Raw genomic sequence first — 26368 nt, 5'->3', positions numbered from 1 at the left:
GAAATTCTTGAAAATGGTTTATTGAAATTCAGTCCCTAAATTGTTGAGATGTTCAAAATGTAAGAGCCTGTTCACTCTGATATTTTCAGTTTGGGGAAGAAATGTGCCAGTTGGTCCACCTACTGATTTCTAATATTTTTGAGAATTCAGTGGTAAAGCTCTCTACATTGGAGCTCCCAGGTCTACCCACCTGTACCACTCACTGTCCCTGTGTTGTGGAAATTCACCTGTGCAGCAAAACTGCTGAACGTCTAGGTGTGCATTCAGTCATGGACATAGCCTTTCAAGTGATTTTAAATTAAAATCTTTAAGAAAGGACATTCCCCCGAAGCCATAATTACCTCCAAGTTTTCACAAATCTTCTTTAGTTATCTCTTGTAATGCCTTTTAGCTGGCATATGCCAAATCCAGTCACACTTCAGTGTTATGAGCAACTTCTGTTTTGGGAGGATATGTGCCAATATATGAGAGATAGATAGATAGATAGATAGAAAGATAGATATAGCGCCACTCACAGGTCTTGTAGTGGAGATAAGCTGATGGAGTTCAGTTCAACTTTATCATAGACTGAGCTCCATCAAAACGTTGACAATAGAATGCTGATGCTTTGACTTATCTCTGCTAGAAAACCTGTGAGTGCCTCTTAGGGATGAACCGATACCGAGTCCTCGCCCAAATGCTCCGATACCGGAACTTCCAGTATGAGGTAGATTTTCTCTGGCCGGCAGTGCCTTGGGGGAACCAATCAGCATTGAGCCAGCCAAACAGCATGGAGCCGGCTTCCCAGGAAATCAAGAAGCTAGGCTGCAGGTAATGACACGACGCCCGGCTTCCTGATTACCCAGGAAGCCAGCTCCATGCTAGCGGGAGTATCGGTAATCGATAACAAAAAAACGGTATCAGTGCATCCCTAGTGCCTCTGTACCTACTTTTGGATGTGTACGGATATTTTTGTGAATGAGCACACAGACACTTACTTCACGCATAGAGTACATGGATTATATATATATGTATATATATATATATATAATGTGTGTGTGTGTGTATATATTGGGTAGATCATTTGGCAACATAAGTTCTCCATACGAGAGGGAGCAGTGCAAAGTAATGTTATTGGAGTCTTTCTCTACATGCTCAAGTGGACTCTACATTGGATTATACGGAAAATCCACTTGGACAGATGACATAAAATGTTCACCTGAAAAAGCCTGCCGGTTAGGAGATCTCCTGTCAGGGTCATTGAGAGCTGTAAAGACACTGTTGGTGATCATACGCCGTTCTACTCCAGCTCAATTTAAAACTCTCTTTTTGGGTACGGTTAATTCTAAAACCTCTGGGATATTCTGGAATACACTTTGGTGAATGTGTCAGAATTGGGTGCTTTTTAAATCAATTGGGTTTTTTTAATATATTTTTATTTTCAGATTCCTGGTGGATCTGATAGTACCCCAGATAGTATTTTCTTTATTTTCCTTAAGGTTTACATGTTATTTGAATGTCTGGCTTACAAAATAGCAAATGCAAGCTGTTTGCTATAGAAAATAAATCAGTGATTGTAACTGTGTAACTGTGTGAGAATATACATGGTATATGTATAAATATGCTTAAAAAAAAAAAAGGCTGGATGTATAATACGGTAAAAGGGATAGGTGTTAAAGAGCATCTCCAGACGCATATAGAAATATACAACTGATTTACTATATATTTTTTAGCTGCCAAAAGTAAGAACATGTGATCCCCTTCTATACAATGACTGCATCGTCTAAAGGCAGTGACAACATTCTGTGCCACTGCCCGACCTCCTGTTTGCCTATCGTACCACTAATGAAGATCATTGCATTGTTGACTGCTTTTTTGACTCTCTTCCTTCTATAAACCCATTTAAGTGCCAATTGATTTCATTTTTATTTAATGACGCACGTGTTGCTATATTGTTGGGTATCTAATCTCTGGCGCATACGGATTTAGCTAGTATTTCAAGAAATTTTCTTTAAATGAACAAATATTTTTTACAAGTTTATTGGTTTGTATAAATGTGTTTTTTGTAAAAAATACTTAAGTAAAATATTTGAGGAATGTTATCAAAACTGAGTGGTGGCAAAGTTAAGAGGAATTCTAGTGCAGCCTCTAGCTCACATCCTTAGCTAATAATCTCAAAGAATATATCTGCCTAAATGTGTAGATACCAGACACAATGGAAAGCACAACAATGTCAACTTAATTGTCACATGTCAAGTTCTTATATTTGGCTATTTTTGGATGATATTAGGCACTTTTTAACATGAATGAAAGCAGTTAAACCCACTAAAATGTATTTCTGTGAGTTGCTTAAAGCAAAGCGGAGCTTTGTCTATGTAAGGCAAAGCAACAGGTTTGCTTTAATCCGTGTATTCCAACAGCATATACTTTCCCCATCACTCCTTTTAGTATCGGGAACCAGGAAATGCCTGGTATTTTGGGGTATTGAAGCGCGTGTGGTCACATTGGGAGTGTAAACTACACTCTGGCAATTCATGGCTTACATAGGGCTTTCCTTTCAGCAACTGAATGTACTGGTGGGGAGGGCAAAAGGAAAGTAAATATATGCATCTGTGGAGGTCTGCATTAAGGAACCTATTCACGTTTCATGAGTCCATTGCAGTGCGATTTAATAGGCACACCTTGAATGGGCCGCAGACACACAACAATAGACCTGAATCAGACATATACCATTTTTCTTGTAATGCAGAGCACTACAATGCACAGTACTGTGCATTGTGGTATGCTGCAACACAGGTGTATTGCTGCAGTGCTTTGGGTTGCTATTGAAAATAAGTGACCTCAAACGCATATATGGTTTGTTGCCATGCGTTGCAAAAGAATTTGTGTTGCAGCAATGCATAGATGTGATTTAGGCCCTAAAGTGAACTTGTTGCTCAAATCTAAATGCGTAAATATCTTTACAACTGAAAGATTCAGCTACTCAGTGGCAGTTATCTAATTAGCAGCTCATTGATTTCAGTGTGCCAAGTACCAGGGCTGCCATTGATTAAGTAAATCTCCCATTAGTAAAGAGATTTAATTGCCAGTGTAGCCCTGTGTTTACCTTCTAAAGATATGTAATGCTGTCTTCTAATGAATGCAGGCCTGCCTTATAGTAAAATGAAGTAGCTGACCCCATTTTTCTAAATGATATATTATGAGCAATACAGATCTTCACTACCATGGCTCCAACTTGCTGATTGGACAGTGAAAAAATACTGCACAGCACCCATCCCTATGTTCTCCCATGCTGTACACATGCTCTCAGTGTTAAGGTGCCCATACACTTTACAACCCTTGCAAGACTTTTGTCTTGTGAGGGTTGTAAAGTACTTAAAAAAACGTACGATCTGCCCATCTTGGACAGGCAGATCGTACTTGCCATCATCGCAAGCATGCCCCCCTGAGGGGCTGGCTTGCGATGAATGTAATGAGGGGCGGGCTTCCGATGACTGCAAACGGGCAGTGTGCGCGTGCGCACACCGGCCCGTACGGCAGTTGTCGAAAAAGCAGGCCACTAATTCGCAGAGAATCGTACGGTTCCCGGCGGGTTTTCCAGCCTGCTTGTTCGACGGAAGACGTGCGACTGTACAGTAGAAACGGCCGCACGCCTTCCATACACTGCACGATTCTCGTACGATCGCGGGATTTCCCGCGGTTCTCGTACGAGAATCGTACAGTGTATGGGCACCTTAAGATTGGTAGTACTGTGTCATGTACTAGAGCCTGATTGGCTCACAGTGTTGGCTCTCTGTCAGAGCAGAAGGTTATGGAAAATTAAGTTAATATAAGACAAGTGTGGGGTACCCATGCTAGAAGTATTTTAAAACTATGATTCTGAAACTGAATAGAAGAGTGTTTTGGTTTTTTTTATACGCAAAAGCTTACCAATATTTTAAAGGTACACTCCAGATAAAGGTAAACATTTTCATCCACAATGGAAGTAGCCATTTTTATAGGACGACAGGTGCACTTTAAAGTAGACTTCACCAATTTTCTATTCCAGTTGAAGTGTGGAAGGGTTCAGTACCTTTTGAAGGTATTTACTGATATCCATGATCCTGGTAGAGCAGTTAAGCGCCCTCTGTTCCGGAGTGGATTCTCTATTTACTAAAGGAATTTGTGACCTGGAAATGATGTGGGCATGCACTGTTTAATCCCCTACTGAATATCCACAACAGTATATGAAGAATCCACCTCCAAGAGGGGAAACTTTGTGTGTGTGGCTTGTCTGTCACACTGTCACATCTGTACCAAGAATAAAGGTAGAGCCTCCTTGTTTGCTATCAAATCCTGCACCACTACATACAACTTAAACACGAACACAAGTGATACTTAAATGGAATGTAGAGTTTTTCTGGGTTTTTGTTCCAAGATACATACTGTATGTAAAAAAAAAATAAAAAATAATAATCTGGATGTAAGTAATCTTTTTTTTGTGTATGAATACATTAAAAACCTTGTTTCTTTGTATAATTTGTAATTGTATATCTGTGTAGGATCAGACATACTTTTTTACGTGACATGCACAGGTTCCACAGTTTTTTTCCAGCTTTATTACTCCTTCTCAAAGTGCAAATGTAGCAGTCAGTATGCTTATGGAATACAATGCAACTCCCTGTGTGGCCGGATAGCAAGCATATAAAAATGTCATCACAAATGGCGGAAAAACACTGCAGTATAACTCACATGCTTGCTGAATCTACACTGTACTTTTACCTTTTAAATGTCAGCTTGTTTCTTAGCTTTTTGAGCAGCTGCAAATCGCAAATAAGTTTAAAGTTGACCTCCAGGCAGACAGCTAAATACACTTGAAATACATATATGTGATCCGTGTTACTTGACAAAATAGTTATGATTGTAATCAGCCACTTCTGTGATTCACACACCCTTGCCACCCTGCACAGCCAGGAGGGTGATACCACTTTCTCTGGTAACGTACTCACTTCTCTGCCCCCAGTCTGGACCTTGGAGAGAAGCTGCACGCTGGTGAGGTATTTTATGTGGACTTGCCACCTTTAAGCATCTGGTAGACCGACCGTGCAATGCTATAGAGCCTAACCAACATACACTTATGGCCTTTTCTTTCTTACGGTGCTTATACACCTATCCATTTTCGTTCGGAAATCGTTGAACGATAAACGATCAGTTGATGGGACACAAACGATTTTAGTTACTGTACTTCTGGATGAATTTTCTCGATCAGTCAGGCTGCAAAACTTTTTTCGAATTGTGCGAAAATTGATGGATTAGTGGTGTTTCTCGTACAAAAAAAAATATTGCAGCAAGAACACTGCACATGCGCAAAGGAAAACCCGTTCTGTCAATTGACAAAATTCATTGAGTTAGTATTGCTAACAAGTGATTATCAAAATTGACATTGGTCTGTGCTTGATGGGCTATTTCAGCTAGAATCGAAAGAGGGTTCTTAGCAGCAAGGAACATTTCCGATCGAAAACCTATAGATGTATGGCCAGCTTTAGTGTGTGTACTGTTGTGTGGAGGATTACAAGGACAAAGTTGGGTACTTATACCAGGCATTAAAAATTAAAAAACCACAACTGTTTTCAAAAACCTGCTTATATTTATTGATTGGGTATAAATCCAGGCAGGTATAAAGAACAATTTATCTAAGATCTATAACATGAATGTTTATGTACAAAAGCTGAACTCTAAGTGCATAAAAGTCACAAATTAATGCAGCTTTGTATTTATTAATACATCAGTACATTTAACATTTTGAAAGGTACATTTTGCATTAAAAGCTACTTTTGTTATCTTCTAATAAGCTATTCATTTTTATGTTTGGCTGTAATTCTGCTTTAATCTATATAGTATATGTTCTCTCTGCTGGCTGTAGTGGGAGGTGAACATCAGTAATGTAAAATTATAGAAGACATTTTAAATTATTTTCTTAGTATTGCAAAATAAATTGCAGCCTTAGTGCTATTTCATTCATAACTCTTTCCTTTCAATTTATACATCCTTCCCCCCATGTCTAAAGTATTGTCAACCAGCACTACTTGCTCCACAATCAACAAAGCCAACTGCAGTTACCAGGCTGTGGCTCTCACAAGAGCTGCTGTACGTAATCTCTATTTTGATTGTTTCTAAAGCTATCAACGCAACCGTGGATTACCTTCAACATAAATGTAGTCAAATGTATGCACACGCCACACTCAATGAATAATGTTCTTGATTAAATTGCAGAAATGTCTGCTCTGGCTTGAATACTTTCATTGTTGTTGAATCGTTTGAAGAAAGCACATCACTGTTTAATGATGACCCTGGACTTGGTATGATTTATTTGCAATATCTGACGTGGCATAATTACACATGACATAATTACTTACTGAGAACGGGTGAAGGTGTCTCGTTCATCTTTTCAAGTAGCATTTATTTTCAAGCACGTTGTTCATTTCCATGCATATGGTTAAATGAATAGGAGACTGTTCTTCAAAGGGAACTTGTGAGGCTAGAAATATGGAAGCTGCCATTGTTGACTTTTACAGGTGCAGGTTCTGATCCTGGCTTCACTAGCTGGTCAATTTCTCAACATAAGTATACACGCTTTAGACTTCAGCACTTACACTGTTCAGCTCATTAAAATGGTTGCTTTGAGGAATTTTAGGGGAATACAACAAAGCTCTGACTTAGGAATTGGAAGCAGATAGCATATAATAAATGCTGTGGGTTTACGATCTCATAGGGTGTTCAGGAGGACCTGAGAGGCAGGGATGGATTCATAGCACTTTACCTCAGGCCAGAAGTCTTGTGCTGACATCTACTCAATTGGCTAGTTGTAGCATTGTGCTTTCAATGTTAAAAGTCGTAGTGACCTAAAATATGACAATGCCAGATTGCACTGGAAGGAATTTTTCTGACAGTCATGTGAATGGGCTGCTTAACTCATCAAAAAAGGTGCATGCAATCTTTTTTTGTAACACAGAACTTTACAATGCCCAGTAATGAGCTATTGTGCATTGTGGTGTGCTACAGTGCAGGTGTGTAAAGGTGACCATGATCCCTCGATTGTACGATAATCGGCAGGTGTATGGAAGGCATGCGACTGTTTCTACTGTAAGCTGAGGCAGAGACACCGGCACTCCAAATTTGCAAAATACGTCTATTTATTGATGTGCATCGTGGTAAAAAACAACGAACGTTTCAGGGTCACAAAGGATCCCCTTCATCAGGTAAAACATACAGTGTAAGTGCACATAAACACAGCTGATATATAGCCCCAACCCTAATCAGAATGGCCAATCATCAACCTCCACAATGACCCCATGACATCATGTTCCCGCCAATTGTGATAGTATGAAAGTGACAGATTATAAATCACAATATATGTGATATAACGTGCATATGGTTACCTCCAAATAGCTGTAGATCAGGAGCCCGCTCATTACAAGAGATGGAGGTCCGCCTTGTAAATGTTCATATCCGTCAGAATCTCATTAACAGCCTATGTAATGGGGAAAGACACCACACATGGAAATCCGTAAAAGCCGGTCTCTGCCTTATTTGTCAAAAGCACAACCAGACATCAATACACTTGTCTCCATCAACTGTAGAGCGGAAACTCCAGATGAAAAGCGAAAGAAGAGTCACCTCACTGCCTGTTGATTCCACGAGCGCAGTGGGTCATGCCCACCAACAGGGTTACTAGGGTTACCGGGAATACAAACGGGAGGAGTCACGTACAGAGCTTCATGTGTAGACTGCGTCACACATTGCAGGGGTAGCGTCGGGACGCCAATGCGCGTGCCGAATCCGAAGCAGTCAGGTGTGCGATGGGACTGGCCAGGCTCAGTGCCGCCACTGGTATGGCTGTTATAGTGTGCAGTGGTGCTGGGCGTTCGCTCACCTCTCGATCCTGTCACAGCTCTGCCGTGACGGGAGGGGCTGGATTCCCCGCTCCCATCCGCCAGCGCTGACTGGCGGATCTGATGGGGGAGGGGGCGGGTACAGCTGGCTCTGCCTCTAGATAGCCAGAGCCAGCTGTCACTCACGCAGCTGGGCGGATCCAGACATAATTGTCGGGATCTGCTTCAGCTGCGGCGTCTCAGTATACGGTGAGCTGTAGCTCGCGGTATACTGAGCTTTGGATGACGGGAAGACGCTAGTTTGTGTCCTCACGTTACTCTAAGGAGAACTATGGGGAAAAGCCTTAACCCCATAGTTCTCCTTTAAATAAAGCATTAGCTTTTTAGCAACGTTACTTGGTGTGCGACTGGATTTCTTTGCTTTTGGCTGTGATGTATAGGTGGGGGAATGCGCTCTGCTGGTGAGCACTCAGGAGTCTCCTGATTCAGCCGCAAGGGAGCAGTGTATTATCTCTCCCCTTTCCCTGATATACCACAAAAATACAATGTCATTTTTTGCAAAGACGGGTTTTCTTTATTTTTAGGGTTTACATACACTTTACACTATAATTAATCAACATTATAGATATAGATAATTTATCTTTTTTTTTTTTACATTTTTTTTATTTTAGCAGCACAGAAATAGCTTTAGATGTACAGGTTAATTGTGTAACGTGTACATGTTTTGTATTATAGTTTTAAGAATGTATAGTGTGAACTTTAAGCACTGTACTAATTAGTCTTTGTCATTGGAATTTATCTGTAGTGACACCTTTACTAAATAAATGATCAGATTTTAATTTAAACTTGAGCCTCCTAGTCTGTTCTCTTTGGCATGTTTAGTCACCTTGCTCAGTATTGTATAGACAAAGTATATCGATCAGCCACATATAGCAATGTGACCTTGTGAAATGGATTTTGAGATTAAGTACATAATGTAACATATCAGAAGCGCTTCACGATCATTCTAGACAGAGTGGGCTCCATGGAAGTAATTACAAGTTAAACAAACATAATAGAAGGAAAGGATGGTTGATCATGAACGCATGTTGAATAGGAACATTATTTTTACTTTTATCCACATAACTATTGGAGTTAAGTGATTGGCTGCTGGGGCATTTCTTACCATGTTGTATTACACAGTAGTAAAATGTATAAGTTTGGAGAAATGTTGTGCCTACAGGGAAACACTTGTGTATTTTAGGAAGTATTCATTTGAATTGGTTTTCTTTGACTCCAGAATTTGAGTGCTACACTATATGGCCTGAACTCTTCTTTATGTTATTGAGTTCAGATGTTTACAATGAAGGTTCAGACATTTTAGACAATTGTATGTTTCCAACCTTGAGACAGCAGTGTGGGGAAGGCCCTTTTTTGTTCCATCATGATTGTGCCCATGTACACAAACTCAGCTTAATAAAGACATAGTTTGATGTTCAAGAATTCAAGTGGCCTTCACAGAGCTCGGACCTCAGTCCTGCCAAACACCTTTGGAATTAATTAGAACAGCAATTATAACCTAGGTCTTGTTCAACGTTAGTACCTGACCTCACTAATACAGTTTTAGCTGAATCTTGCAGAAAGACTTCCTAGAAGAGTGGAGTGGCTGTTATAGCCAAGGGGCTAGGAGGAACTCTATAGTAACACCCATTGCATTGGAATGGGATGTCTAACAATCACATATAGTTGTAATGGTCAGGTGCTCACAAACTTTTTTCTTTTACGTTATAAGGTTTTATTGTTAGTGAGAAGGTCGTATATAGGTATAAACATAGAAATATCATGGTACATCTCCATGCAAGGAAACGATGCAATTAATCTAGCATAAAATCCACAAGCTGGGAAATGAGGATAAATAGGTTGTGGCAATAAGGACATTTCCTGTTGATATTGGGTTCTTACTAGTGGCATACAGTAATGCCAGGACTGGTTCCATGACTGACAACACTGTGCAAAGCAATACACTTTCTTTGACTTGGAATTTTGACCCTCCCTCGCAAGCCTAAATGCTGCTGTGCAGGAAATCAAATCTTCAAATGTACCATGCTTCAGTGGTACCAAGATTTGCATATCCTTGCAAGCTCTATGTATGCCAAAAGGCATATTTACATTCAAAACATTAGCACAAATGGTGCACACTGGATCGTGCATATAAACCCACTTTGATGAATGAAAAATAAAAAAATGCTCTTACAATGAAGTGACTTGATCAGGGCATGTTAACAGGTCTAACCATCCCAAGGAGCACCAGGTCACGCCAACAAATGCTGAGACACTTCCACTAGGTAGCCGGCAAAAGGAGAGAATGCACACCAAGATATCCTAAGGTATATACTGGAGGTGAAAGAAAAACAAAGTCAATCCAAAATTGACTTTGAAGAAACATGTTAGTACTGTGGCGATACTCCACCACAACTTTAATTTATAACATATTGAGGACAAATCACCTATTTTTTAACATTGTTTTTATATCACTTCTATAATTTATTGCAGATTTTTACACATCTTAACTATTTGGTAGTTTCAGAGATAGATAGATATTTGGATTACCACTTGTATTATGGCTAACCAGAAAGCAAAGTAGAACTTAACTCTCGCAAAAGAACAATCGATTTTATAGAGATCCTTAGACTAAACAAGACTACAATTATATTTATGTTACAAAAATAGACTTCCCCTTTGTTCATATTTTCTTTATTGCTGTACTGTGCACATGCTTTAGACCCTTTGTATGGATTTCCTGTGGATGTGCACGTGTTCCAGCAGTGATAAAGTGATTATTTTAGTGGTGGCTTTTACTGTGGAACATGCCACGCACTGTGCATTGGCATCATGGCTTGCAGTACAATGCAAGAGTGCAGAGGCAAGGGCGACAATGCTATCGCGGAACTCTAGTCTTTTCACTCTAAGAAAGGAAGTGTCTGTGAATACACCCTGTTAGTATGACTTAATTGAAAACAGAAAATAATAATAATAAAAATAAGCTCCTTTTAACACACACACACACCTCATTTTTTCTTTTTATGTTTTGTTTTCTTTTTTATTGAGTGCAGGTGACAAACTACAACACTGGAGCAATGAGCTTATCATTCTGCTGCTCCTTTCACTGTCCAGTCACAGGTTGGGGTGGGTCCAGGATGAACTGGACTCACATGAAGTGGGTTAATTGATGCTGGCCCTCCTACTGAGGACATCTAGTAGTGGGAAAAAAAGTTCTGTAGGGGAAACCTCTGGGTTGAAGGTGAATATTGCAGCAAAAGCTGGTTTTATTTTTCATGGGTATTCATTTTTATCTCTCTTTATTTTGGCTAGCATTCTGTTTTAATAAAGGTACAGAGGTCTTTGACATCTATGTACACATTTATTTCTCTTTGGGCACATAAAAGTGTAAAAACTAAAACACAGGACAAAGCTTTAAGTCATTTGGAAAATGTTCAGCATGATTCTCTTGTATTCTTGGCGGAAGTTCTTATTCAGTGCCCCGTAGACCACAGCATTGAGGCAGCTATTAAAATATGCCATAAAATAGCTGGCCACAAAGAACCAGCGGGGGATTGAGTCTCCTAGGGGTGGGCTCAAAGCAACCAATAGTCCAATGATGTTCAGGGGTCCCCAGCACACTGCAAACAACACAAAGACTATGAACATGGTGATAAAACTGTGTATACTATACGGCCATGTCTGCACCTGCATGTTCCTTGCTGGCCTGACCCTGTGTCGAATATTAAGGACTGTCATCCATATGCGTAGGTAGCAGAAGCTGACCACACTAATTGGTAAAAAGAAATGGAAGATCACAATGGCGAGAGTGTAAAAAGAACTAACAGACTGCGAGAATGTGCAAGAAAAGACACGTGGGTCATATCGCAGTGATCCTACGAAGAGGTTTGGCAATATGGCTGCCAGGGCCAGTGTCCATACCAATCCTACATACAATATGGTGCAGGTGTTGGAGAACAGGCGAGAATAGCAGCTGTGGTGACAGATGTAGCAGTAGCGGTTGACAGCAATTCCTGTGATGTTGAAGACCGAACTTATTACACTGAGCCCCATGAAGAAGCCGCTCAATTGGCAGTGAATGTGGCCCATTCTCCAGCCTCGGTTGAAGATTGCAAGCAGAACCAGTGGATAAGGGTAACATGCAACCAGCAGGTCTGCCACGGCAAGGCTGACCACGAAGGCATATCCTGCAATAGAAAAAGATCAACAAGTTATTTTAAGTATATTGTTTAAAGTTACTAAATGAAATTAAAGTGTATGCCTGGGCTAAATATAAAAAAACAAACATATTCAGTACATCTGCAATACATGCCCATTGCCTCAGTTTTTTCCCATTTAAATTTACAGTTTTTCAGTGTTTTTCCCCTCGGTTTTATAGTGTGTTACCCCTCGCTTTACTGTTTGTTAAAATCAATTTTTTTTCCGCAACTTGAAAATCTTTTCTGACATATAATAACATTCCCTTCTATTTTCAGACACATACATCACTCAGTGTCTCATGGTTACCTGCTATTCCCAGAAAGCTGTGCTTTGTTATCTTTTGCGGACCGCAATTTGAAAATGCATGCTGCGTGTCGGTTGCCAGGTCAGTGAACCATACGGAGCATGTGGCTGTGTGTAAACTCTGTACACTGGAAGAAACCAGCACCGCATAACAGTTATAAAATATGGAATAGTTTAACATGTAATTCAAGACAACCTGTTACTCTAATGGTGTCAAAGGAGAAGATGACAGGTAGTGTTGACAGGTAGTGACAGGTAAATGGAGTAGGGGAACAAGGCAGGATGTTCTGGCGCAAAGTTTACAGAACTAATTTACAAGCAGTCCTTACAGATTTTGGAGTTGGCAGTGTAAAAGGCAGTATTTATGTTTTACACAGCTTTGTTTGATCTGGTCTAGCATGGTACCACACCAAGGGTATTGACCAATAGGTGATACAGTCCAGAGGATTCTTTCTACCTTCATGTGGATCTCAGTTGTCTGAGAGCTCCTCCAAAACCTGGAAAACAAGACTCCCCACTCAGCTTACCTTGGGGTGAGCATTCACTTCCACACCTGTCCTCACTTTCTCTGTTCTGTCAAGCTGCCAAACAAGAGATTAAGCTCTAACATTCTAGAGCTAAGTCAGGCACCACCTCACTTTTGGTGACCCTTACATGGGACCTCTCAAACAACACCTCCAAGCTTCACTTCCCTTGCACATCCACGTTTGAAGTACCACTTCAGGCTCCTCCTTTCCAGACTCCTGTCACCAGTTCACACTAGAAAGAACTCCTGTGAAAGAGGTGATGTTATCCCAGATCTTTACCAAGAAATCTGTGGACGGATTGTTATTCTAGTATTGGAAATATCTAAAGCCAAGAACAAAAATGTAATATATTACCGTTTACAAGTCCTTAGATGTGGTAGCTGCATTCGGTTTTTTTTCCAGGATTTGTTTCCCTTTATTTTCATCTGGTGATCCTGCTACTAAAGCAGGCCATACACTAAAAGAATTCTTATTCAGCCCTAAACATAGAGGAATTCCTGCTGCTGGCTGGCTGGCTGCCTCCATGTTGAATATCAGAACTGATTGAGTGCAAGCATTCAGTCAGTAGTTTCCAACTGGCTCCTTAAACAAAAGCGGATGGAACAATAGAGGGACACTTTCCAGGATAATGTATTTAGACAATGGACATATGCAGATAGTTGATGCGGATCATTAAGTATGTATATGCTGAAAATTATTGGAAAAATCCAGCATTGCTGTTTACCACCATTACTTTTCCTTTATACTGGCTTTTCAAAATGGTCAACAAGGTCATTAAGAGATAAGATGAAGGTTTTTAGTGCAGAAAAACACTTTTGGTAGTTAAATAGAACATTCTCATAGGTATCTGTATAACAGACCAAAAAGAAGGACAACTGAAGGGGATAGAGGGACAGAGGGCATTGGTTACAAATGAGGGGACAGTTCCTTCAAATGGAGGGCAGTTGGGAGGTAGGCAGGCAGTGTGTTATTCGCTAAAGATTACTTCCCATTCACATCTCCATAACATAGGGGGGAGGTTTTCTGTAGTCTACAGAAGTCAACTGAGCAGAGCTTGAGAGAAGACTGCAGAATGCACAAGACACAGGACAGCGCTTGATTTTTTCATAAAAAATGTCAATGGTGTATTTTAACAGACCAAAAGGAAGCAAACCAGAGAGGTTCATTGATAGGACTTACATATATTTAAAGTGTACCTGTGTACTCCTGACTGCTTCATGAAGGTAAATATTGCAGCATACATGGTGCGAAACCAATATTTAGTAATCAAATCATTAATGTAGTTCAATAGAATCTAAGCTCCAAAGCCTTGATGCCATCTGTCACCGTGTTAAAGACGCACACACATCAGCCATCAGTCACATGGCACTAGCTATGCGGAACCCGAGACAGCAAGGAAACTAGTATTTTCAGAGGAAGCTCAGCAAGGTCAGCCTCCATATTTCCCTAAGTACAGGTGGGTAGTCGTTGTAATCCACCTTTCCTTTTTGTTAGAACTGTATATAATAATTGTGATTAGCAGTATATTTATAATCTTGTTAAATACTGTGCAGGGTATTTAAATGTATAGCAGGTGTCAGTCATAATATCACAAGGTGTTGGTTTGCAGAGGACTTTAGCCACACCCCCAACATAACTTAGACAACAGGGTGACTTTAAAGCACCAAAATGTAACTCCCCTGTTAGTGGGCTACCCACCCATATAAAACATAACACTCAACATTATATTACAAGAAAACAACTGAAAAGAAAAGTTAAAATACAGTATATATCTGACACCCGGCTTCAACACATAGGAGGATGACATCATGGTCCTAAGTGAAATACTGGAAAGTATCCCAGAAGATGATTCCCAGGATCTCGAGTGTAAGTGGGTGTAAGATATATTTTTAACTTTTCTCCACAAGTGGGTTTTTTTTAACATGGAGTGTGGCATTTTTAGATGGGAAGAGTAGGCCATTTTTTAATAAGTGGACCTTGCTGTTGTCGAATTTTGGCTAGGTTCCCCTAAGACCCAGTGCAAATCAAGGTCTCGTGATATTACAAATGACACCTACTATAGAGTGACATCATGGTCCTTTTGGTGAGATCCTGGAAATATGATTCCCAGGATCTCAAGTGTAAGGGGTAAGTGGATGTAAGTCCCTTCCATACAGGCTAATCAGGAGAGGATCTGTGCAGGGATCTTCTCCTGATCACGGCAGTATGGAGCGGATGTCAATGCTGTGACATTCGTGTCCGTCCAATTTTTTTAAGAAACTGCATTTACCGGACCCCATGTCAGTCTATGGGGAATCGGACGTGAACAGACATGTGTCCGTTTACATCAGATTACCCCTGATCCAGTCTAGAGAAACGGAACACTGTTCTGTTCGTTTTTATTGACCTGGCATGAGTTTGGGGGCAACCGGGTGTAAGTGGACGCCTGTCTGTTTACATCCAGCTGCCCATAGACTTGCATTGGGCATCTGCGTGGGTGCACCTGAAAAACTAAGAGGCAGACCCGATCGGAGTGGCCATGTGAGAGGGGCCTAAGATATATTTTTCTCCACAGGTGGTTTTTTGTTTTTGTTAGCATGAAGTGCGACATTTTCAGTCTAGGCTGTTTCTCTAGGACCCAATGCAAATCAAGACCTTGTGATAATACACATGACACCTGCTGTACATTTTACCTCACACAATCTGGCAAGGATTTAAATATTATTCAGTTGCAATGATATTTATGTTAAATCAAACCTGAATTTCATATTGGTGACCTGTAAGCCTTGTTACAAAACTCGTCAAACCATAGAAACTAAAATTGTATGAGAATGACCTGCATTATCGCGATTTTGATTTCCCGGACTTAGGAAGTGAAGATAATCTGCAAGTCAAACACTGCACTTGAGCAAATCCTCTCTTTTGAAGCCTTAATGCACCATCAGGAGAACGTAACGGACTGTCAGAAGCGGTCTTCTTCTTGATGTGTCCATCAAGTGATCGATTACTTGGATCTCAGCGTCTAATGAATACTAATCCCTTGTTCTTGTTGTGTCACTCTGCTTTAGGATGAGAAGTTGAACAGCATTCATGGTTATTCAATGCAGATGTGTCATATGAACACGACTGATATGAAATAGGTTTTTCTGTTGTTGTGGCGTATTGTGTAGACATAGAAATGCCAGGACTTTGTGAGGACTACCGACCGACTCTTCAAACCTCACAGGGATTTGTCATGTAGACATGTCCTTGATACCTATAGCAACCAACCTAATTTGATCTTCCTCACTGCTCTGTAAACATGGAATTTGGTTGATATGGGTAATAAGTACAGTAAAGCTTTCAGAAATTTTGATAAATTAAAGTCCAGCTTCTAAAGAAGAACAGTTTAATAGCCCTAACACCTGTTAACAGAGGCAAAATGACCAGCACACAACAGAGTAAAGAATAAAAGATGTATTCACATCACTGTGTGGTGGTATTCTGCATTCATTGCTGTATAATTTTACACTTTTCATTTCACTATATTGTACACCACACTTTTTTTATCTTTTTTACTTCTACTGCTCCAAGCTTGCTCCTGTGATGGACTGCAATCTCAATACAAACTAGAAGTCCCATCACTGGAGCCATTTTTTAAAATGTATTTTATTTTTTATCCGATTAACCGATTAATCGAACTTGATAATCGGCTAACTAATCGATTTTGAAAATAATCGTTAGCTGCAGCTCTAGTGACATATAAAGATATGTGCAAACATTTCTAAAATTTCAAAGTTTCAAAACATTATCTGCAATGTCTTTATAATGGAGTTCCTTTGTGATACCAAAACTTTGGACTTTTGTATTTGCTTGTACAAGGCACTATTTGCACAGTGATATGTGTAAAACATTTCTATCATTCACCCTATTAGAGTGCTGGAGATTTTGTTAAAGTGACACTTAATTCAGGAGTTAAAATTGTTTTAATAGTTGAGGTACTTGAATGTGTTTTTAAGATTTAACTCCTGAGTTTAGTGTCACTTTAACTTGGAATTAATCAATATCATGAAATGTTAGATTTAAGATCAAATACGATACCTCTGTTTGGATATATGCAAATCATTGGAATTTTTTAAATGTATTTTATGTACTAAAATATGCAGCAGGAAGAGTAAGACTCCATAGCGGGAAAGCAGACAAAACTATGGTGAAGTTCTTTTGCTCCTGGGGACCGTGAGAAGTATTAGAAGCCAGTGGGTTGTTCTACTTTCCAGCTCTATTAGAAACTGAAATTGTAGTGTTGGATGGACTAGTCCTTCCACTAAATCTGAATGTACCCTTTACAATCTGATTGTTCAGTGTCCTTTAGATTTACCCACAGTTTGCCCCTGCGCTAGATAACTATTGGGAAACTAAAGTAGATTGTACAATCAAAATTTGTGTGTGTATGTGGTCTTCTTGATAGATAAATAGATAGATAGATAGATACAAAGATAGATAGATAGATAGATAGATAGATAGATAGATAGATAGATAGATAGATAGATAGATACATAGATAGATAGATACATAGATAGATAGATACATAGATAGATAGATAGATAGATAGATAGATAGATAGATAGATAGATAGATAGATAGATAGAAAGTGAAATGCAAACTGATTGAAGAGATTAGAAGAAACCCCAGCTTAGCAATAATAGTGATGATAATATTTGTAAAATAAAAAGGTCAGTTTACCTGCTTTGCGAAGTTTCTTGTTCCTGAAGACAGACGTGATGACCAAGAGATTGCCAAGGATGTCACCACTGATGGTAACAACCAGGATGGTGGTAAGGGAAGTGACCATCCAAGTAGGGGAGTCATCTTCTTCCTGCAGGTCCCCTGGGAAGTTCTTCTGAGTAGGAGCCCCTGGTTCCATTCCCCTGACTCCAGTGCATGCTCTCCCTGATACCTGTTTAGTCCTCAGGGCCACTACATAGTGCATTGTGCCATATTAGCATCTTGTGGATGGATCAGGTGCTTCCCTGTCTTCATACTGATAGCAGGCGAGATGCAACTCAAGACTGTGTAAGATAGCCCCCCTTCCCTGCATCACAGTATGGGTGGGATTATTCTGAGTTCCATTCACTCCTTATAAATCAGCTGCTGTGTATGTGTGAGAGCTTTCATTAAAGTCACTCATCATTCCGCTCCTCTGTACAACTCAACACTGTGCCAATGTGAACATTTTACAACCAACAAATAATCTTACCTATAGTTAAATTCTGAGAACTCCTTATTCCAGGTCTAGGCAGGCTGTATGGAGCTGCTGTCTCTGACCTCCTTGTCAAAATACTTGTTCCCTGCCTTTGTCTTACTTCAATACTTTCTAATCTGAGTCACAGATCTAGAATATGAGTCCTGTAAAATAAGTCTCTAAACCCGTGCCAAGTCAGTGACTTAGAAATCATATACATGTCAGCAAAACAACAAGCATGCTCAAAAGTCGAGATCAGCAATGGCACTCCACATAATTCTCTCATGACAAGTGCACTTAAAAGTACATGTAGACCCCATGTTACTGTCACTTCAAGTTTTCTATATTGTTACATCTGCAGATGTCATTAGAAATAATACCTGGCGATCCTTCCATGCAGTTTCTTGTGCAGGTACTACCTGTTATAAAGTGACAAAACTGTCTCTGTCTCTCAATTGTGCTCCTGCATTTTCACCAGGGGCGTATCTGCCATAAGGCAAACAAGGGTGGCACTTTCCAGGGGGGCAGCAAGAATGCCACCCCCAGAACATTCAGGCAAGCCGGGTTGCACAGAATTTGGCTGCCTAATCGAGGTGGAGGAGACGGAGGTGCGGAAGAGGAGCAGCAGAAGGGGGCGGTCCGGATCCCCGCAGCTCCGGTCGGGTCGACGGGGGAAGCCGGTCCCGAAGTGCCAGTTGGGCGCAGAGGACGAGGCTGGGTCCATCAGTGGGCGGCAGATGCAGGTAAGAGGATCACACTGCTGGTACAGGGACCCTGCAGAGCCCAGCATAGATTCTGCAGAGCCCACCTGAAAGTCTCAGGTGGGCTCTGCAGGATCTGTGGTGGGCTCTGTAGGGTCTCAAGAGCTGTGCAGGATTTGTGGTGGGCTCCACAGCCTGCAGAGCCCACCACAGACCCTGCACAGCCCACCACAAATCCTGCAAAGCCCACCACAAATCCTGCAAAGCACACAGGGTCTGAGGGGGGCTCTGCAGGGTCTATGTTGGGCTCTGCGGCGTCTATGGTGGGCTCCACAGGGTCTGCACAGCCCACCACAGAGCCCACCACAGATCCTGCACAGCCCCCCCTGAGACCTTGCAGAGCCCACCAGGGATCCTTCACAGCCCACCATAGACCCCGCACTGCCCACCATAGACCACGCAGAGCCCACCACAAATTGTCACTATCTAAAACAAGCTTCCAATGGAGAGTGCAAGAGGCCATTTCAATACACATTTTACAGGCACGGTCCATCAGGAAATTAGCCCGGAGAAATGCCATACAGTCGTGGCTAGAGTGCATGTAGACAGAAAGTGGCTGCAAAGAGGCTGTAGAAGATCAGAAGCACTGAGATGCAACAAAGGATATTAAAAAGGCTAAATCAATTGCTTTAAACTAAGAAGAGGCAATTGTTTATGATGCACCGTGCTTTAGCGAAATAAAAATGATTCAGTTAGGGTTTTCTTTAACCCCTTTCGCTGCACGGGCATAAGTACTATGTTTGAGGCAACAGGGAGCAGTAAGTAGGGAACAGCCAGGAATCCGTTTACATTCCCTCAGCTGACTGTCAGCTTTTACGTAGAAGTGATTTGTGTGGCTGTAAGTTCACCGATCACTTCTACCCCCGCCCCCCGCCATGTATCCTGGGCTCCACTGCCCTTCCTGTGGGCCCCCGATGGCCATGGCCGTCTGTTCGTTAATCTCCCCTCCAGTCACAATGAACCCGGAAGACAAGGATTTCATCACTTAAGGTTACTAAGCTGTCATACATGAACTGTACTTGATCAGCCTCATTAAGATCCAAAGGCGACACTCGGGGTCTAATAGACCCCTGATGTCTTCTTAAAGAGGACCTGTCACCAGCAATATACTATCAGCTCCCTGTGTGATAGCAACAAAGTTAAGTATAAAAAAACAGTTTACAAAAATAAAGTTAAATAAAATATACACCCCCCATCCAGAATACACACACATACAAGCAAAAACAAATGAGTTAGGTGCGGCTAGAAAAGAAAACAACAATTGTCCAACACATAATGGGTATTGCTGAACATGCTGGAGTGAGAGCAGTAGTTCTAGGGCCATCATTCACGGTTAACTCTAAATTGATGACCTGTAAAGGCTTTTACAGCATTGCCTTGGGACAATTTGGAGGCTTGATAGGTTCGGTATCTATCTACTCAGTGCAATCTCATCTTTTATATTTTATTTAAAAATTGGTATTTTATTGTATTTGTGTGCACTAAAATTAACTTGAATGGATTTTTATTGAAATATAGTTATGAGATGGGGGCGGGGTGGGCTTTAGACAATTTTTAGGCTTGAAATATGTATTTTAACGCAAGCTCCAAAAAAACAAAATGCAAAAACGGCTTTGGCAGAGAAAGGGTTAAGCCACCCAAATGAGCAGAAGAATCCAAGAAGCTTGATATCAGTGACATATTGGACTAATGTGCAGCCAGTGGACATTTGCAATTATCAACTGATCTTTCTGAACTGTCAGGTTTAGGTCCCACCCCAAAACATGTAAGGGGTCCTAGCTTGGGTCCTTGTTCTCCCACCATAGCATGATCACATACGTCTAGCTCCCTAATCAGAGGGTGCTCTGCCCAATTCTCAGTAAAAGGTCTCCGTTGTGGTGAATAAAGGTAATTTTGCAGGAGAAGAAGCATGTGCACTTTATGCAAGTAAAGACAGGTTACTCAGTAGTAGAGAAAGCTTTATGGGGTGTTGTTGAAAATGTAAAATATGATTTTATTGTATGTACTGCGCCTTCCTAAAGTGGACCTTTCAAAAATGTATCAAGTCTGTATGAATTAAAGACGTACCATTATACAGCAAAAAGCTCTATGTGTTCTGTTTCCCATGCTGATATGTATGTATGTATGTATGTATGTATGTATGTACGATATAATAACATAACTTCCAGATATAGTCTGTGCAGACAGTATGGCCACTTGGTGACCTGGCAAAATTCACAGGCAGCTTAACTCTTCAATAAGAGACAGAAGTTAAATCCATTGTAAGTTTACCTCAGACACGTGCAGTACAGAGGATGTCTTTCCAGTCTTGACTAACAAGAAAGTATAAGAAGTCAATGATTTTCCTAAGCCCTGTCTCTGCTTGGAAAGAGAAAGTAGACTAAATAGTAGAGCGAGAGGCAGGGAGTGTCTGCTAGGGACAGTATTAACTTGTACCACAACAGGAGGGGCAACAAAAGAACATACCAAGAGCACAAAATAACCAGGATGTGGTGGCAGCACTCTGTCTTTTATCATTAAAAAAACAATAATATGTTCTACTCCAGTTACTTTTCCTGGGATGCGATGATGTCACCTCAAACGTCACTGTCAATGGAACAAGTGTCTCCATTGGATGAATTCCCTCCATCTCCTGTTCCAGTAACATCTCTAAGATGTTCCCTGTTTCTTTCTGTCCCAATACCAACATTCACCAGCACAATAAAGAGGGTTTTTTCCCTAAAAGGGACTCAGACTGCAACAAAAACTAGTAGTTGTAGATGTAGACAAGTAGATGTAGAAATAACCACACCAAATAAAATAGTCCAGATACAACTTTATGAGGGTCGGGGGGACTTTCAAGTAGAGTAGCCAACGCATTTCAGGGGTCTAAAACATACACACACACTTTCATCAGGGCTTAATGAAAGAAAGCATGCATGTACTTAAAACACATGCATGTATTTTAATTGGCGTGGAGCAGCAATTTCTACATCTACTGAGTTCACTGTTGAGCCAAGAATACTGTGGAGATCCTTAGAATTATGGGAGCTGCCTACCTGTTAGCCAGATCACACATATTCACATCACTTACTGTAACTACTGCTGGATAAGAAACATCAATAGAATAACCACACAGGTCCAGCACTTTATATGCAATAAAAACTTGCATATAAAGTACCAAAAACCTTTCTCTACATTTTACTTTTATTTTCACCCGCTGATCCCGCAAGTAACACACTTCCTGTCCTAGGGCGACAATGCTCACTTACTCACTACTCTTTAGATGTTTAGATGAGCAGTACTGTCAAACCAGAGACGTGCGGTAAGGGCAGGCAGTTGAGTCAGAGCCTCACCTAGTACTATGGAGGAGAAAGCTGTCAGCTTCAAGTTTTTCTCCATTCAGATCGGCTTCTATCAGGTTACACAGCAGGGAAAGCCTCCCCGCTGTGTAACCTGTTATGGACAGAGCGCTGTCTGTTAATTACAGCCAGCGCTGCATCCAGCTTTTGACAGCTAGTTAGGTCACACAGCAGCAGGCTTCCCCACTGCTTCTGTAACCTTACTTGGTGAGGCAAAAGCTGTCACAGCCTCTACTCTTTGTTAGAGGTTATGAGCTCTGTGGATGGCTTGGACCAATGGCAAAGCGCCATTGGTCCAAGCTGTCCAATCAAAAAAAGGAAAAAAAAAACCCACTGAGCCCATCGATCTCCATGGCCTGGCGAGGCTGGGGAATGCCTCACCCAGAACCAGAGGCACCACACGTCACTGTGTCACACCAAGACAGAACATGGGTTACAACTCCACAACTCCACTTTCATTCCTCATTTTAGAAACAGGGCAGTTCTGCACTTTGAAAGCCTTGACTAGGCAAAGTGGTAACAATGCTTGAGGATTTTAGTGCAGCACCGGCAGAGTGCATGAGAAGTTATGAGCTCACTTGATTTTTGCAGGATCCACAGGTACTTTCAGGGATGCTCCGATACCTTCCCTAATACAGGAATGTCCGGTCAGAGGGAGATTTCCCAGCCAATCAGCATTGAGCCGGGCAAACAGCATGAAGCTGCTTCCTAGCCAATCAGGAAGCTGGTGGCGGGTAATGACCCACCTCATGGCTTCTGGATTGGCCGGGAAGCCGGCTCCATGCTGATTGGCTGGGAAGCTAGCTTCATGGCCAATCAGCATCGATCCAGCAAAACAGCATGGAGCCGCTTCTCGGTCAATCAGGGAGGCGAGCGGCGGGTATTGACACACCGCCTAGCTTCCTGATTGTCCAGGAAGCCGGCCCCATGCTAGTGGAAGTGCCTGTATCGGTACTCGGTATCAGTGAGTATCAGCGAGTACCGAAATATAAATATCGGTACTCGTGCTTGATACCAAAAAAACGGTATCGCTGCATCCCTAATAATTTTTGAGCTTACATGTTGCTAAAATTGAGTTTTCAGTGCTTGTTTTCACCTAGGAGCAAGAAAGTTATGCTCACCTGACCCTCTGAACTGGCCAGTTGTCACAGCGCTCCCTCCAGCCTGTGTCCTCCTCTGCTGCAGTGATAGCATGTCCCTCAGCGTTCTCATGTCCTATACACTGTGTATAGAATAGTGATGACTCTGTAGTGTAGGGGGAGAGAGGCTCGGGGGACTTGTCTAAGAGCAAGCCTGCTTGGAGGATAGAGAGAGTATAACTTTTTTTTGTTTTTGACCCTAGGCAAAAATGAGCACTTAACCCTTGCAGTGTGGGGCTATCCCTGCTGCATGGGTTAATACAATTTTGACCCGGAGTTCTTCTTTAGTTGTTAGGGTTTACATACCTTTTAAGTTAAGGCATATCAGCGACACACCTCCACCATACTTTCTTGTATCATCCAAAATTGCACTACCTTTTTTTTGTCATAACCCCCAAGTAGTTTCATTCAGCTCATCCCAACTATTTTTATTTACATGATGTAACTAAAAAAAAAACACAGGTCACAGCTCATTCTAATTGTTGACATTCTCAGTCCTGATCACACAAGACCATAACCAAGGCAAACAAAATTCCCAACCGAAACTGATCAAAGATGACTACAAATTATAGGTGCTTCCACTACAAGCTGCACCTGCTGAGTATTTCCCACTTCAAAGTGTGACATAATTACTGGGCCTAAATTACAACAGGTGACCGACACTTCCAAGTGACAACACTTCTTTGAACATTAGGCACGTAAGCTGTAAAGTTTGACATGCCGATGTTAGTTTGTTGTTTCTGGTTGAAACTCAAATGCCCTCCTAGAAGTTGTGTTATTCATAAAGATGGTCCATTCTAGCAGTGTCATTCCAGAAGATTAGGGTGCTTAGGGTGAAATAATAAGACTGGAAGTTGTAAATGCCCTTTATGATATGATATGGTACGCACGAAGTCTTGGTATAATAGGGAGGACTGACCCTTTAAATATTTATATTACTAGCCTGTGTTTACAAAGTAGATTGTAAAAACAAACTAAAAAGAAAACACATTATACACAAAAAAACATAATATAGCCACTAATATATTACATATTTATAAAAATTATACTTTATTGCTTTTACAAATTTTGTATATGTACAAAAACAATATTGGACATTTTATGGAAGGAATAGACAAACTCATTGTTGATATTAATCCACATGATATACATACGTACATACATATATACACATTTTCCTTCCTTACAGTTTCATGTAAGTTTCCTGGCCCACAATAACGTTGGCACTGGCAGCATCACATTTCTCAGTGGGTAGGATAAAATATCTACTGCAAATTCCATAATAAGCCATAACTGCCAAGTGCAGCTCATTATCTTTAAAAAAGTAGCATTGATAAGGTCAGTAGTTTAACATTCCCGAGGATTGGACTGTATCTCTGATCTGCTACTATGTTTACTCATATACGGCTCTTCAACCATTTCATATCGTCCAACAGTAGCCTGAGTACAATTGTCTTGTAGAACTGGTACTAGTCTGGCAGTACACTCTGTTCTTTAGTGATATTGCTTAATGATAATGTGTCAGAAAAGTTAATATAGCCTGAAAAAATTTACAGTGCTGTTTATTAGGTTGGTGATTCCTCTAAAGAGCTCACAACCAAATTCCTTGCCAGAGGTAATACTGTGCGGCGCGCTATACAGCTCTTTAGGGTCACTAGGACTTGGCCAAATTTGTCATGCTCAGCATGGTTTAAGAATAGGCAATTTTGCACTCTCTTTGACCTGAGTTCTTCCATGTCAGGAACTGGAACGGCACACACATATCCAACATCAAGTTGCCAGACTCCCAGCAATACTTTCTGAGGCATTGTTACTGGTTGGCTTCTTGTAGGCCTGGAGGAGAGCCCATGGCTATTTCTAATCCTCAGTGTTTCAGCTTTCTCCTCTGGATTTGGTAACCTCTTCCAATGATCTCCAATATTAAAGTCTTGTAAGAAATTGTTTAGAACATAACTTCCTCGCAGCTACCATAGTCACTTTCTGCCAGGTCTGGTGCCTGAAAGTTGGAATTGGTCATTGGTGGAAGCCCACAGTCTGCATAAGAGGGCTGAGCTACGCTCAGTCTCACGCTCAGATGGCGGAACCCATCGTCAGATGTGTAGGGCATACCCTCTGGCTGTATTAGCTGTGAGGGATAGTAGCTAATTGCAGTATACTGGTCTTGGCAGTGAGAAGGTGCTGGGAGAAAGTCATCCAGGTTTCGGTTGCTGTAACAAGACGGAATTGGAGCTCTTTTGTTGCTGCGCTGCAATGGAAATGGGAATCCACCAAATAAAGGTTCTTGCTCTGGTTCTCTTGGGAGAGGTGGGACTGGTGGTGCAGAAGATGATGTCTTGGAAAAGGGGAATCTTTGAAATTCCATAGGTTTGTTGTTGGATGGCCAGTATGATGAGTCTCCTGTGTACACTGAAACAAAGAAGAAAGGAATACTATTAGAGTAAAAAACAATATGATGATTTTTAACTCTGGCTACAATTTTTCCCAGCCCTCAAATGACAGGTGGTTACATGATTGGAAATATTGTATTGTCATTATTTATATTAGGTGTAAGCAACCTTGGCTCTCCAGCTTTGTGGAGCTACAAGTCCCATGAGGCATTTTAAGACTCTGACAGCCAGAGACATTACTTCCAGAGGCATGATGGGATTTTTAGTTTCACAAAAACTGGAGTGCCAAGGTTGCCTAACCCTGATTTATAAGATACATGCATATATTATCCTGAGCTTTACAGAGAATATTGAACTAATTAGTCCCTACTATATATAATACCTGATCATAAATCCTTATTTTACAAAATAAGATAGTTCCAAGCTATACTGTGTATTGCATGCTGGGTTTTCTAATCAGAAAGTCCAGCACTAGCTTTCTGTACTTACTGCCTGCCCATTCAGATTTAGCAAGCACCATCTGTACTTGGAGAGGAAGAAAGGGTCCCTCCTATGGGTCATTCATTTACTCAGCTGTGTGTGTATTTCAAACAATATTATCCACCCTACTCAGCTCACTTT

At 41.1% G+C, this 26368-nt stretch overlaps 2 protein-coding genes across 2 annotated transcripts in view; both read right to left on the bottom strand.

The window, feature by feature from the left end:
* Positions 1-11289: 11289 nt before the first annotated feature.
* On the bottom strand, positions 11290-17801 carry LOC108786306 (melatonin receptor type 1A-like). Its single transcript, XM_018555566.1, has 2 exons — positions 17621-17801; positions 11290-12076 (listed from the first exon to the last, which is right to left on the bottom strand). The coding sequence occupies exons 1-2, from the start codon at positions 17799-17801 to the stop codon at positions 11304-11306; spliced, it is 954 nt and encodes a 317-aa protein (XP_018411068.1). The 3' UTR covers positions 11290-11303.
* A 6718-nt stretch (positions 17802-24519) lies between these two features.
* FAT2 (FAT atypical cadherin 2) overlaps positions 24520-26368 on the bottom strand; it is a 69735-nt gene continuing 67886 nt past the window's right edge. The window contains exon 23 of the mRNA XM_018555586.1: positions 24520-25766. Coding sequence (XP_018411088.1) covers positions 25303-25766 — 464 coding nt within the window. The 3' untranslated portion in view covers positions 24520-25302. The remainder of the gene's footprint in view (positions 25767-26368) is intronic.

This window comes from Nanorana parkeri, unplaced genomic scaffold, assembly GCF_000935625.1.
Source record: "Nanorana parkeri isolate BGI_ZX_2015 unplaced genomic scaffold, ASM93562v1 scaffold203, whole genome shotgun sequence".
NCBI classification, from domain to species: Eukaryota; Metazoa; Chordata; class Amphibia; order Anura; family Dicroglossidae; genus Nanorana; species Nanorana parkeri.
Note: the sequence above shows the minus strand (reverse complement) of the source record. Positions and strands in the feature narration are given on the sequence as shown.

What these genes read in the sequence shown, in the direction of transcription:
- LOC108786306 (XM_018555566.1), bottom strand. Translation starts at nt 17,801, where the DNA reads ATGGAACCAGGGGCTCCTACTCAGAAGAACTTCCCAGGGGACCTGCAG. An exon ending in CAAGAAACTTCGCAAAGCAG is followed by an intron (nt 12,077 to 17,620) that starts GTAAACTGACCT and finishes TTTCTATTGCAG; the next exon opens with GATATGCCTTCGTGGTCAGC.